Raw genomic sequence first — 14,042 nt, 5'->3', positions numbered from 1 at the left:
ATTATTACTGGAATTGACCTTTTGTGCCTGGATCTCCTGGAAGTCCTCTAAGTCCTGGTGCACCAACATTGCCAAATTGTCCCTTACGTCCATTCCATGCAGGTCTTCCTTTTACTCCCTTCATTCCCTCAAATCCTACCATGCCGGGGGAACCCTTTGCCCCTATTTTAAAAGTAATGGTAAAACAAGTTCACTTTGAAGTCAACAGTTGGGCTTTTTTGAGAATATATTAGTGCATTTCTTAGTAAGATTAAGAATGGTAATAGAAGATGGAAATAGAGAATCTTCAATAAAAACATGTTCAACAACATCACTGTCATGTGTAAATGCAATAGCATTTACTAGAACCCTTTTTCTTCAGTTGACAAAAAAAATAAAAGAAGACAATGCTGGTAAGTTTCATTTACCTTTTACACCAGGGTGTCCATCCATCCCAGTCAAACCAGGAAAGCCTGGATCTCCTGGTCTTCCCCTTATACCAATAATGCCTGCACTTCCTGTATCTCCTGGCTGCCCTTTTATCCAGGATTGTCCAGGCTGACCTTTTACACCGTCATCTCCTCTTGGTCCAGGAGAACCTTAGAAATTTTAAATAAAATTTGTAAAACATAAATAGTTACAACGCTAAGATAAAGTTTCTTCCTGGTTGTATAAATTTGATATAAACTCAGGTTACATATAGTATGATATGTGTACTTCAGAGGATACATGACAACAACTATTATATTTCAATCAACTAAACACACTTTAAAGCTATTCAGTTTTTCTTATGCTATGTTACCAAACACATTGTTAATGAATCATTAGTTATTAAAAAAAAAGAACAAGCAAGTTCACATATTTCTTCTATTTATCAATAATAACATTACAAGAATGCCATGAAAATGTCCTAAGTTGGATAATACAAGTAATAGTGTACCACTGTACACTATGAAGGAGATTTATCAAGCTCCGTAGATTTTTTTTTCGTAAAAAAGTCACATGTACTTGCGCACGTGCGACTTTTCTATACACACTGCGACTTTTTGATTATTCCAAAGCACATTTCTGAAATCTGCTCACGAAGTAATTTTTTTTTGTTTTTTTACTTTGCAGTGGTCATGTATTTATCAAATGCATTAGTCAGTATTTATGAAGAAAAAAAGTCACATCTCCATTGAAAAGTCGCATATGTATTCCAGGTCCAACCTGGCTTACAGAAAGTGCATATGTCTGCAGAAAAGGACATTAAAACCCACTTTAACAACTGTTCTTGTTCTGCATCATTAAAAACAAAGCTACTAGATTAATGCTAATTATAGAAAAAAATTATTATATAACTAATAACTCTATTAATGTTAAGGTTGAAAATACACACTGCACACCTTGTTCATTTTAGGACATGTACCCACTAAATTTGAAAATTAATGTTGTGTTAAAATAGAATAAAGCACAAAATAATTGTGTAAGAATTTTCACCGACGTAAATAACCCATATGTGGCACTAAAATTTTTCCTTAAAAAAAAGAAACATCCATAGTAATACAGCTTCATGCACATTTTGGGGTGGGTCACGTATCATTTTTTTTTGTGGCTTCACTATTGTTTATGTGCATGTTGGTGCTGCGCTGTCTTTCTTCCTGACGTAAACTCCAGCCTCAGTGCAGTGACGCAAGAATCTGCCCACCAACGTCACAAAATGCGGGCTCAAAATTAAACATAAAAGCCTCAAGAGTACGGATATTCATGGTGTGGCATAGTATGTTTTTAATATTTTTTAATTTCTGAGGAGGGTGGATGGGTTGTTGCGGGATAATTGGAGTGCAGCTATTTAGTGCCAGGCAGGCCAGTCAGGGTACGCCCCCCTCCCCGTCACTCTCTAGTAGGGATGTCCCGATACCAATACTAGTATCGGTATCAGGGCCGATACTCAGCATTTGCATGGTATTGGGGACATGTTTAATGTCCCCAATACCATGTCCGATACCTGCTGGTGTGCGGCCCCGCTCTGCTGTCCAGTTCTCCCGATCGCATCATGGCGTCCTATGGAGGAGCATGTGACATACACGTCACTCCTCCTCCCCCTCTATGTCTGAAGCTATAACTGCAGTCATACCTAAGCCCATAAAAAGTTCACTTACTGCCGAATTCTGTTTCCTCCTCTTCTAATCAAAGAAAAAGACCCCTTGCAAAGGATCCTCCACCAAAGCTAACATGGAAATGACATGTGGTATAATATATTTGGCCCAACATGCTAGTACTGTTATACATATTAATCTCCCTTTAGCCATCTCAAAGCTTGCATTCTGTACATTTGCTAAAAATGTGTTATACATTTCACTCAACACTTTTCAATACTGTAAGGCTGGATTTACCACAATTTTACCATCTGAATTGAGCTCAGTATTTTTCACCTGCAAATCGTACAAAACTATATATATGAAGTTTACATTGAGTAATTGTATCCAACACATGCATCACTTTTGATCCGCATCCAAATTTTGTCCAATTTTAAAATGGGGGGAAAATCGTGGTTGACTCCTTTTTTTTACCCAGATTCAAAATCGTCTCACAATCGTGTACGAATATTACACAATGAAGCCCTATATAAATCATATGAGATCGTGTGACTGTGCAATTTCATCTGATTAATGACACACAAATTTAATTTGACACATGCCCAGTAGCCTCAGAATACAGTTTTACAAACACATGATGCGATTTTTTTTTTTTTTTAATTGGATGAAACAGCATCACATTTTCAGAAACAATTTTTATTCGGATCCCCCAAAAAATTTTGGTATATGATTGTATACAATTTAATAGAATCCGCTTTTGTCCGAAAATCATGAGGTGAACCCAGCCTTGAGCTAGGTGTAAAAGGTGTTAAAACACTTTATACTGTACACTTTGCAAACAGCATGATCTTCATTGTGAGGTTTTTTGTTTGATTATTTTGTTAGTATATGTGAAGAAGTTATTTTGTAACATATATTGTAATCTCACCTGGAGATCCAGGGGATCCAATAGTTCCTGGTGTTCCCTCTTTTCCTGGCATTCCTGGAAAGCCACCATTACCTGATGGCCCTGGCAAGCCTGGAGCACCAGGAATTCCAGAATCACCTTGAATACCTTTCAGTCCTGGAGTCCCAGGTATACCATTGATGCCTATGCAAGAACAATATAGTAAACAATATGGTTAACAGAAATGAATAAAAGTAATCAGTACATAAACACATTACTTACACAATAACAATTATACCAAATTAGTAAAATTTGATAACTATTTGTGTACACAACACAGAATGTAGTTTTAAAAGAATATGCCATAAGAAAATGACCAATTGTTTAAAGGGGTACTCCAGCGCGAAGACATCTTATCCCCTATCCAAAGGATAGGGGATAAGATGCCTGATCGTGGGGGTCCCCTCCCATAGGCTTGCATTGAGGGGGCGGAGCGTGATGTTACACGGGGCGGAGCTGTGACGTCACAATACTCCGGCCCCGTGATTGGCAGTCATCAGACCCGAAGCAATCCAAATTTTTAAACAATCCTGAAATATTGCAGTTTCTTTTCTTGCCAATAGGCCTAAAACAAAGCTAATACTTCCTGACCTGTACAGAGCGTTTTTCAGCAGCATGCTCCTTATAAACGCAGACAGGATTACAGAGAAGGGTGACACCAGTGTATATATATCAGAGGTCCACAAAATAACTGTTGCTCACAGATCGACCTCCTGCTTTCTGTAGAATGACCGTACCCTCCCTCCCTGCAGAATGACCCAACCCCCCCCCCCCTTTCCCTGAGGAATGGCCTCTAAAAAAGTTAACAGAGTATGCCCAGACCCCTTCCCCATTCATCAGAATGGGACAGCTTCAGTCTGTTGTATCTATGTCCATGGAGTCAGTTGTCCATTATAAGAAAAGCTGTCTCTTTTTTTTTTGTGAAAACAGCACCACTACTGTCCACAGGTTGTGTGTAGCTTTGCATCTCTGTCACTTTAATGGAGCTGAGCTGCAATACCAGACACAACCTGTGGACACTAGGGGTGCTGTTTTAAAAAAATAAAAAGAAGAAGCATTTTTCTAATATTGGTCAGCCCTTTTAAAAACAGCTCAGGCAAGATGGCAGCCTCCATAATAATGTACAAAACTGAAATAAAATAAAAATTAGAAAATAGAAACAGATTAAAAACAGTAAATGTTTCAGTATTTGGCACTTATCAGTTAAAAATATCTAGGTGATATATTCCATTTAATTACATAAAAAAGATAAGAAACACAACATGTTTCAGTATCTGGCACTAATCAGTAAAAATAATCTAGGTGATATATTCCCTTTAAATACATTTTTAAAGTAGTACAAGAAATGAAGCAACGTCTACAACATCTCATTAATGCATCACTGGAGTTACAGGTTGAGATCACAGTGGTCCTTAATAATAGATCAGCATGTCACTTTATTTAAAAAGTTATCTGTGAGAAAAGTAACATGATTCTGGTTAATAATACTTAGGCTACAGGTAGGTGTGTATATGCAGCAAATATTAAATTGTGCATCATGTGTAATAAAATGCATATAGTTATTCAATAATAACAGAATGTGTTTAGCCCCATTCTGGATGAAAAGAGCCGAAACAACTTGATGGACTTTTATCTAGCCATGGACCAATGAATGAAGGTGGAAAGGTCTGATGAATCATGTTTTTCATGTTTGCTTGGCTGTAGCTTGATAATGGGCTCTGATATGAAAGTCAGTGCCATATTTTATCAGAGGATACAGTAACTGCTGCCTTACTAGGGGAACGTTTCTAAGGATGTGCAACCACATACACCCTTAAAGACTGGTACTGTGGTCCCTTAAAAGAAGACTGTCAACAGGAAAAGACTACACGGTCCATCTGGTCTGCCCTTGTATTAAAGGGTTCGTTGGTAAATAATTATGCAATAAGTTAAGGAATATTTATTGTAAATGTAAAGATGCCATTTCATTTGAGATGTTTTTTTTAAATTAACTGTAAATTTCGGTGGTGTAATAAAGACATAAACTAAGATGTACCTTGCACTCCTGGTAATCCTGGTTCGCCTTGATTGCCTTTTGGACCTGAGAAACCAGGAAAGCCAATGTCTCCCCGAATTCCTGGAGGAGCACCTAAAACGTCACCTGGACCACCTTTCTGACCATCAAATCCTTTTATACCTAATTTACCCTCTAGGCCAGGTAGCCCGGGCAAACCTGGTAATCCAGGTAAACCACGATCTCCTCGCCTCCCTGGAAATCCTGCAAAAGAAACAAGAGATAGTACTACTGCTATAATCACAACTAAACTCCTAATAAAATAAAGCAATTATTATTGTGGTAACAATATGCCCAAAGTATAAAGAAGGTAGTCAGTGCTATTTTTTTTTATATAACGTCTACTGCAAGAAGACTACAGAAATGAAAAGTTCACTAGGAATTATAGATAAGTGCAGAACATGGAAGTTTTAAGAAGTGAAATGGGTTTATTTTAACTCACTCTAGGGGCATTAGAGGGGCACTATAACTACAATTTTAATGGCAGCCACATGGTTGCTAAAAGGCCATTGCAGCTGCCTTTATTAGCTTTGAAAGTTTTTAGTTTTTTTTTTCCAGGGGTCTTTGCTGAGAAAGACATTTTATTTTTCTGGTTCAGGACTCCAAATTTCTTTTATAAGACTTAAAAGATAACTGTCTGCCTGGCAAAACAACCAGAAAGAGAATTGAAGCATATCAAATACTGTACAAAACTATTTTGTTGAGTATACTATCTGGGCCCTGGTGATAACTATACTCATTATTTCTAAGGCATTTTAGGGCTGCAATGATGAGGTTTCAAATAGGGTTTGGTGCAATTTGACATAGATTATCTTATTACATGTTTTTACTTTTTATGAACTGATTTCCATCTTTTTGTACACATGCATTATATTTTTTTCTTATGCCCCTCTCCACCGCTTTCTTTTACAGTATCTTCATGTGTTAATGTTCTTAGGGGTATGGTATTGGGGTTTGTGCTTTGAATACAATATGACTTTATAATTATCATCAAATCTACTGTGTATTTACTCAAGGCAAGTTTTTTTTTTTGTAGGTTCACATAAATAGTCTCATCATTGGAGGTTATTACAGAATTAGCTACTAAGCTTCCTTTAGATGCAGCTGCAGGTAGCCAGCATGTTCTATTTTAAACTTACATGTTTGCTTGGAATTCAGGATCTGAATCAGAAAAATGCACAAAACTGATGAAAAACATTAAATTAACTAATAAAGGAAGATCAAGACTGTAACATTCTACTCCGCAAAGAAGAAAGAAGAAGAAAATGTATTAAGTTGTTAAACAATAATACCTGGTGGCCCTGGCAAGCTGTCAGGTCCAGGATCACCTCTGATTCCTTTAAATCCTTGAGTGCCATCTGGACCAGGGGTTCCCAGCTGACCTTTCAATCCTCTGATACCTAATATCATAAATCACATATACAATAAATATATCACTGCAGATCAGATCCTACTATATAGTCGCCAACTGAACCTGTACAACAAAGATTGGGCATACCCTTTCCTTTCCCTTTCCAGCACCAAGATATAAGCATTTTTGTTAAAATGTAAATTAGATTCAAGTTGACATCCCGATACAGCCTCCCCCCATCTCCTTACATACACCTCCTTCCTTTTGATTGATAGCCACTAGGCACTGAATAAGAGAAGAAGGGCTGGCTATTAGTGTTGCTCGCGAATATTCGCAATTCGAATATTATTCGCAAATATCGCATATTCGCGAATTTCGCGAATATAGCGCTATATATTCGTAATTACGAATATTCGTTTTTTTTTTTTTTTTCTTCTTCACAGTACACATCACAGTGATCATCCCTCTCTGCTTCCAGCTTGTGTGGTGTAAAGAAGGCTGTAATACTACTGTGTGAGACTGGCGTGCGAAAATTTGCATATGCGAAAAATTAGCATATGCTAATGTTCGCATATGCGAATTTCCATATATGTTAATTTTCGCATACGCTGATTTTCGCATACGCGGAAATAAAACGAGGATATAACGAATATGCGAATATTCGCGAATATATGACGAATATTCGTCCATATATTCGCGAATATTCGCGAATTCGAATATGGCCTATGCCGCTCAACACTACTGGCTATCCCTGGGCCCTTGAGCTCATTTACATATTAATAAAAAAGATAATATCTCCATGCCAGAAAGGACTATGAAGATAATAAAAGGGGATGCCTGGAATTTTGATGAGAAGTACTATCGAGCTATGCACGTTTATTTACCCTTGTTTAGCTGCAGAGAGGTTTGCTTTCATTTTATTTATTTTTTTCTCCAGGCCGGCCGTGGTCAGAAATAAAAAAATTACCGGACAGCCCCCTTTAATATGCTTTATATGCAAATTTTAAGAAACTGTGCCTTAAGATATATATAAATACATTCCCAAAAAATGTTACAGTTCTATGAAAAAATCTGCTTTAGGCTAAGTTTCTACTTAAAAAAAAAAAATGTCACAGCATTTTCCTGTGCTTTTCGTTTTTTTCTTGCATTTTTTCTGGCGTATTTTGCATTTGAGTGGAAATTGCATTTTTGTCCCCTTTGGTGTTTTTTTTTGGTAGCCAAAATTTGTTGGGTACCAAAAAAAAAAAAAAGGATGCAGTAGTGATGGATAAAAAATTTATCGAACAAAATTTTTATTTTTTATAACAAAATTTGAATACATTTTTAATAAAGTGTGTGTGTGTTTCACTTATTTTTTCTCTATTTTTTACATTTTTTTGCTGGGAATAGTAGTACCTGTACAAATAGACATATCTCCCCAGATGTCAGTCGTGACACCTGATGCGATCGTCCATAATATTGCAGAGATGTGGAGCGGCTCTATACAGCGCTCGCATCTCTGCTCTGTTCTCCGGTCGGCCAGTGATGTAAATAGAAATTCACATCACTCATTCATATTTTCCTCCCAGAGTGGGGATTGGCCGGATGGTGGCAGCCAATCAAAGCTCTTAGAGGGAAATATGAATGAGTGATGTTCTATTTATATCACTCGCCGGAGTATAGTGCAGAGATGCGGAGCACAGGAGAAAGCTGCTCCGCATCTCTGCAATAGATAAGACGATTGCATCAGGTGTCAGAAGCGACACCCACTGTGATCTGTCCTTAATTGCAGGTACTACTACTCCCAACATGGAGCACACTCTGCTCCATGCTGGGAGCTGTAGTACCTGCATTAATAGACAGATCACAGCAAATGTAACTTCTGACACCTGTTGCGATTTGTCTATTAATGCAGGTACTACAGCTCCCAGCATGGAGCAGAGTGTGCTCCATGTTGGGAGTAGTAGTACCTGCAATTAAGGAAAGATCACAGCGGATGTCACTCCTGACACCCGCTGTGATCCTCCTATCTATTGCAGAGATGCGGAGCAGCTTTCTCCTGCGCTCCGCATCTCTGCACTATATTCATATTTCCCACAGAGAGCTGTGACTGGCTGGAATCATCTGGCCAATCACAGCTCTCTATGGGAAATATGAATAGGTGTATATATATGGCAGTTCAGGGTCCATAGAAGAGTGGCCGGCCGCATCTATACATTATACCAGAGGATCGCAATGGAACCCGGGCGATCTGTCAATTAGTACAGGTACTACTACTCCCATCATGGAACAGTGTGTCCCATGCTGGGAGTAGTAGTACTACCTAAAAAAATGTAAAAAATTAAGAAAAAAATGTGAAAAACACACACACACTACATTTTTATTATTGTCGGCTAAATTTTTTGTGCCCTGCCCGCCACATAAATTTATCCCTGTTTTAAAAATTAATAAAAATTTTGTTATGAAAAAGAAAAATTTCATTAGAAACTATTTTTTTCTATCACTACTGTATCTTTTTTTTTTTTTTTAAATGGTACCCTAAGAAATTTTATTAAAAAGGTATCTCCATCACTTTTTGGATTGCTAAAGTAAAAATGCACATGTCGTTTTTCTTGCCGTTTTTTACTCCCATAGACTTCAATGGGAGAAAAACGCCACGATTTCAAGGAAAAAAACGCTATTGGCTCAACATGCTGCGACTTTGCAAAACCACCAAGGAGCTAAAAAAGAGTGGAAAAAACAACAAAAGGATTAAAAAAACGCCAAACTGGAAAACGCCAAGTGGAAAAATAATTTTGTGATTTCTCATTAATTTACAGCTAACATCTGGCCGCAGCGTTTTTGGCCCGAAAAAACACCATGCAGCAGACTTGGCATTTTTCTCTGACTTAGTCTAAGGGTACGTTCACACAGATTTGATGCGCAGGATTTGTAACTACCGATTAGAAGCTGTGCTCAGTCATTTAGTTTACACTGAAATCTGCAGCAGAAAATCCTGTGCATCAAATCCTGCGCATCAAATCTGCGTACATGTGAACGAACCTTAGGCTATGAACAGACACAAATTGTGTTTGGCGTTTTTTCAGGCATGAAAAAGAAACACTGCATAAACTATACCCAGTTTTCTCTTCCATTGTGCAGTTTATGTGTGTAGTGTGTATTAGTACAGGCATTTTTTATTTGACCTTTAATCCACTGCATTTTTATTATTACAAATATATTATTGTTTCATCAATGACAGAAAAAGCAAAAACATGCACACATGGGGGAGATTTATCAAAACCTGTGTAGAGAGAGTGGTGCAGTTGCCTATCAGCAATCAGGTTGCTGCTTTCATTTTTAAAGAGACCTGTGAAAAATGAAAGAAGCCAACTCATTGGTTGCTATGGGCAACTGCACCACTCTTTCTCTACACAGGTATTGATAAATCTCCCCCATGTTGTTTCTTGAAAAAAATAAAATAAAATGTTGAGATTCTTAATAACTAGTACTGAGCTTACAAATGGCCCTTATGAGTGAAAAAATGCCACATGGATATAGTGCTTCATAGTTCTCTACTGACTCTAAACTAAAATCTGGCTGCAGTGTTTTTGGGACATGGCATGGAGTTTTTTTTTTTGTTTTTTGTTTTTTTTTAGAAATATTGTGTTTTTTGGGCCTTACTGAGTAATCTTTTGAGCCCACCCAAGAAGTGTGCAAAGCAGCCCAGAAAAAGCCATGTAATACCATGTTTTAGGGTACATTCACACGAGCGGATTTGCAGCGTATTTTACACTGAAGATCCGCCGCTGAAGGACCCTCTGTATTCTGCCTTTACATGTGTCTGCTCGGAGCGGCAATACGCCGCTATGAGCAGACACAGTGCGATGTGCGAGTTGCCACGCGCATGCGCAGTATACTCGCACTTCGCTGCAGGTCTCAGCCAAGCTCATTGAGCAGGGGGAGCAGACACGATGTGTGCGAGTACACCGCACATCGCTTCAGTGTGTCTGTACATAGCAGCGTATTGCTGCTACGAGCAGGCACATGTGAAGGCAGAATAAAGAGGGTCCTTCAGCGAAATCCGCTGCGAAAATCCGCTCGTGTGAACGTACTCTTAAAGTGTACTTTCAAAGCCAAAAGTTTTTCCAGGGTGAATTGCAGAAGAAGAAGGGTAAACACTGCAAATATTGAGTCTTATACTACATAAACACAAATACATTTGATAAAATGTATTTGGCAATAAAAGTTTCAACTTATGAACTGCTAATAATCACACAATAGAAAATCTCAAGACTTTATGGGGGACATTTCTCATTGTTTGCTTTGGTAGGCAAGTTCTGAAGTAATTTTATGTTTGCCTATGTGCTACATATTTATCAAGGTGTCAACAAGGTGTTGACAAATTTGGAGCACACAAGCTGTGCACAGGAAAAGTTGCCTAGTTACCCATAGCAACCAATCAGATGGCTTCTTTCATTTTTAAAGGGGCCTGTGAAAAATGAAAGAAGCAATCTGATTGGTTACTATGGCAAACTGCACCACTCTTTCTCTACACAAGTTTTGATAAATGTCCCCTAAATACGTTGATAAAATGTCCCCCTATGTGAGTATTTACACACAATTTTGTGATGCGCAGAAAGCTAAGCTAATCATATATTGTATTTGCTATCTTGGACTGATCCTGAATTATATCCTGTATTATTCCAGAGTTGCTTCGCAATTCTGCAGGCCTCACACCATTCTTTGCAATTTAAAATCAACACATAGTTTCGTGATTTGCATTCTTATAAGTGTCTTCACACAATTGTAGTCTGGATAAGCTAAGTGTTCCACTGTATGGCTAAGTTTCCGTTTTTTTTCTGGCAGTTTTTGGAAAGCCGCCACTGCAGTTTTTGAGCCAAAGCCAGGAAAGTATTCAAAAGTAATAGGACATATAAAGGAAGGATTTACACTTCTCCTTCCTTATGGATCCACTTCTGACTTGTGGTAGTTTTCCAAAAACTGCCAGAAAAGTGGAAACTCAGCCTTATAGGAGCTTATTTAAACTGCTAAGCATGTGTGCCTGGTTATAATTTTTTTCTAATGACAGCAAACTGTGCAGATTTTTCTGCAATGTAAGCTGTAGTTTATGATTAGTGTAGCGTAAGATGGATTTACAGTTTTACTTAAATAATAAATAATGAAAAAGTTGGGTTTGATCTGAATTACAATTCATATATATAAATAGTCATACCATTAAATCCTGGTAATCCAGCTGGTCCAGGTGCTCCTGCTGGTGCAGGTGGTGGGGATAAAGTACATCCATTGTCTGGAAGTAAGGAGGAACACTTAATTATTGCATAGATATTTGAAGTCCCATTCTTGTAACACTGGCTATGACTTTGTGTAACACTGGAGAAAATTACACACAGGGACTAATACTGCCCGAATATATTAAACCAAGGATGTATTCTGCATGATAAACTGACTAGTGGGTCTTTATTCCTATAAATACCTTCAATGTATCAATTTACTCACTTTCTACTTTCTGTAGATGAATTCATTAGTGTATCTCCAATTATGTACAGAAATGATTGTAGTGCAGGAGTATTCACAATATTCATTTTTTTAAATTACACATTCAGTGACTAAACAGCAGCATAGCTCCTGCAGGATGCTTATGTCTAAGCACTAGGACACAGAGTGTCCTGTTCTGTTTCTTTTGTCTCTGTATCCAGCAGGGGTGCAAGATCTGTTGGATGTAATGCGATTCTACAGCTCTGCCATTCATATTGAATACAGAAGTCTGTTTCCTAGTGCATAGATGCGAGCTGCCCACAACACAGACCACATAGGGTCAATCCGTACTGTTATTTATAGACAATCTGTGATGTAAAAATATTAATATTAAAGTTAGCAGACGGCAGTGTGACGGCTGTCGGGAGCCCGGGGAAATAGCGGGAGAAACATTTCTGCTTGTGCCTTCTTTTTCTCCCACTATTCCCGCCGACCCCCATAATAGTAAATGGGAGTCGCTGAGACCCGTTGCTCCCCGTCACGAAACGGCAAAATCACAAAAAAAAAGAGACTTTAATGGCCGTTCTCCATGGGGAGGAATGGCAGTGTGAATGGGGCCTTATTGAGCAATCGCTTGAGCTATAGAGCATAAAAATATGGACATTGCTCTAAGTTACAAAGATACAAGATGCATCTGGTTTCGTCTGCTTGTATCTTTGTGACGGATTATCTAAAAAAGCCAGCTATGATACTATAGACGTTATTAATTCATAAGAAAAGTTAGTAGTGTAGGATGGTAACACCCAGGTGTCAATGTATTTAAACATTTTGGAGATTAAATAACAGAGAAATAAGACAATTAAGAATTCTAAGAAATAGTATCCAAAAAAAGAAAGAAAAGTATGACTAATACTTCTCTTTTTGTATTTACTCCTTTAAACAGTGCCACCATAGCTGCAAATTTGATTTTAAGCCTAAAGGCTTTCCTGTCTCTTAACAAGTCTAAGGCTATGTTCACACAGTGCAGAATTTCTTCACAGAAGTCTACATGAAAATTCTGCAGTAAATTCTAGAGAAATAAATTGCCCATTCACTTTAATGGAATACCTGCAGCAGAAATTCTGATGTGAATGGGACAGCAGAATCCCATTGAAGTGTATTGGCTATAAATTCAGAATTTTTATGCGGAATACTATACAGAATTCCATGCAGAAATTCTGGCTTTTAACCTAGCCTACAGGCATATTAACATGTGACTGATTTTTTGCAGAAATATCTGTAACTGTCCCGATTCAAAGAGTCAGAATGCCCCAAAACAATCCCTTTTGGAATAATCAAAACAGATTTTTGCTGACTTTTCACAGGCATTTCTGCAATAATTCTGCAATGTGTGAATATGCAGTAAGGAAATGCTGTGAACTTTACCATTTTTGGTGAGGATTTGAAGCTGTCGATTTTAGAACAGAATACGTAAATGCAAAAGTAAACAGGTCTATGGCTCAGATTTACCTAAACTGTCTCGTTCTTTGAACACTGCAAACATGAGACAAGATTTAGCTGCATTTTTTGATGAATATAGGTCATGGCCTCTTTTTGCTGCATTTGCAATAGTAAATCTCGACCTTTGTATTTAAAGTCCACACTTGCAGATTTTGCTGTGACTTTGTTATGGATTTTGACTTCCACAGAAGTCAAAATCCAAATCCACACTGTCAATTTCCATGTGGATCTTTTCCACAGTGTGTGGATGAGATTTTGATATCTTATCTATATTGCTGCTGATGTAAATTTCAGCAAATACACCATATGTTCCCAAAGGTTTAAGGTTAGGGTTATTTGAAAAAGTTGCTCACACATCAGTTTGCACAAGGATTACCTGTTTGTTCATCTCCAGACTGCTTAAAGCAATCACCTATAAAAGAAAAAAGAAACAATCAAATAATCTTAATACGGAGGTAAAATGTAACTTAATACATTGTTTTGTCTTAAAGGAGTTTTCTGGGTCCTAAAAAAAAACTTTCCTTTACATCTTGCAGCAGCAGCACAAATGGGGTGATTCAATTGTGCTTCATGGATAGGTCAGATGGTATGAATTAATTGTATTTAATTGCACAGCCTATATGACACATACTATTTCTTAGCCTCACTGTGTTTTTCCTGCCCTTCCGATACTACAGA

General features: G+C 37.8%; 1 protein-coding gene across 3 annotated transcripts in view; it reads right to left on the bottom strand.

The window, feature by feature from the left end:
• Positions 1-14,042, bottom strand: part of COL4A2 (collagen type IV alpha 2 chain) — a 300,203-nt gene that overhangs the window by 30,601 nt on the left and 255,560 nt on the right. For all 3 annotated transcript variants that reach the window (XM_056555742.1, XM_056555743.1, XM_056555745.1), the window contains 7 exons: positions 13,741-13,776; positions 11,602-11,676; positions 6,349-6,456; positions 5,039-5,260; positions 2,986-3,147; positions 408-578; positions 19-162 (listed from right to left, as the gene is read on the bottom strand). In XM_056555742.1, coding sequence (XP_056411717.1) covers positions 19-162; positions 408-578; positions 2,986-3,147; positions 5,039-5,260; positions 6,349-6,456; positions 11,602-11,676; positions 13,741-13,776 — 918 coding nt within the window. The remainder of the gene's footprint in view (positions 1-18; positions 163-407; positions 579-2,985; positions 3,148-5,038; positions 5,261-6,348; positions 6,457-11,601; positions 11,677-13,740; positions 13,777-14,042) is intronic.

The sequence above is a fragment of the Hyla sarda genome, chromosome 2 (genome assembly GCF_029499605.1).
Source record: "Hyla sarda isolate aHylSar1 chromosome 2, aHylSar1.hap1, whole genome shotgun sequence".
Taxonomy (NCBI): domain Eukaryota; kingdom Metazoa; phylum Chordata; class Amphibia; order Anura; family Hylidae; genus Hyla; species Hyla sarda.
The sequence above is the reverse complement of the archived record's forward strand: the minus strand, read 5'-3'. Positions and strand labels throughout refer to the sequence as shown.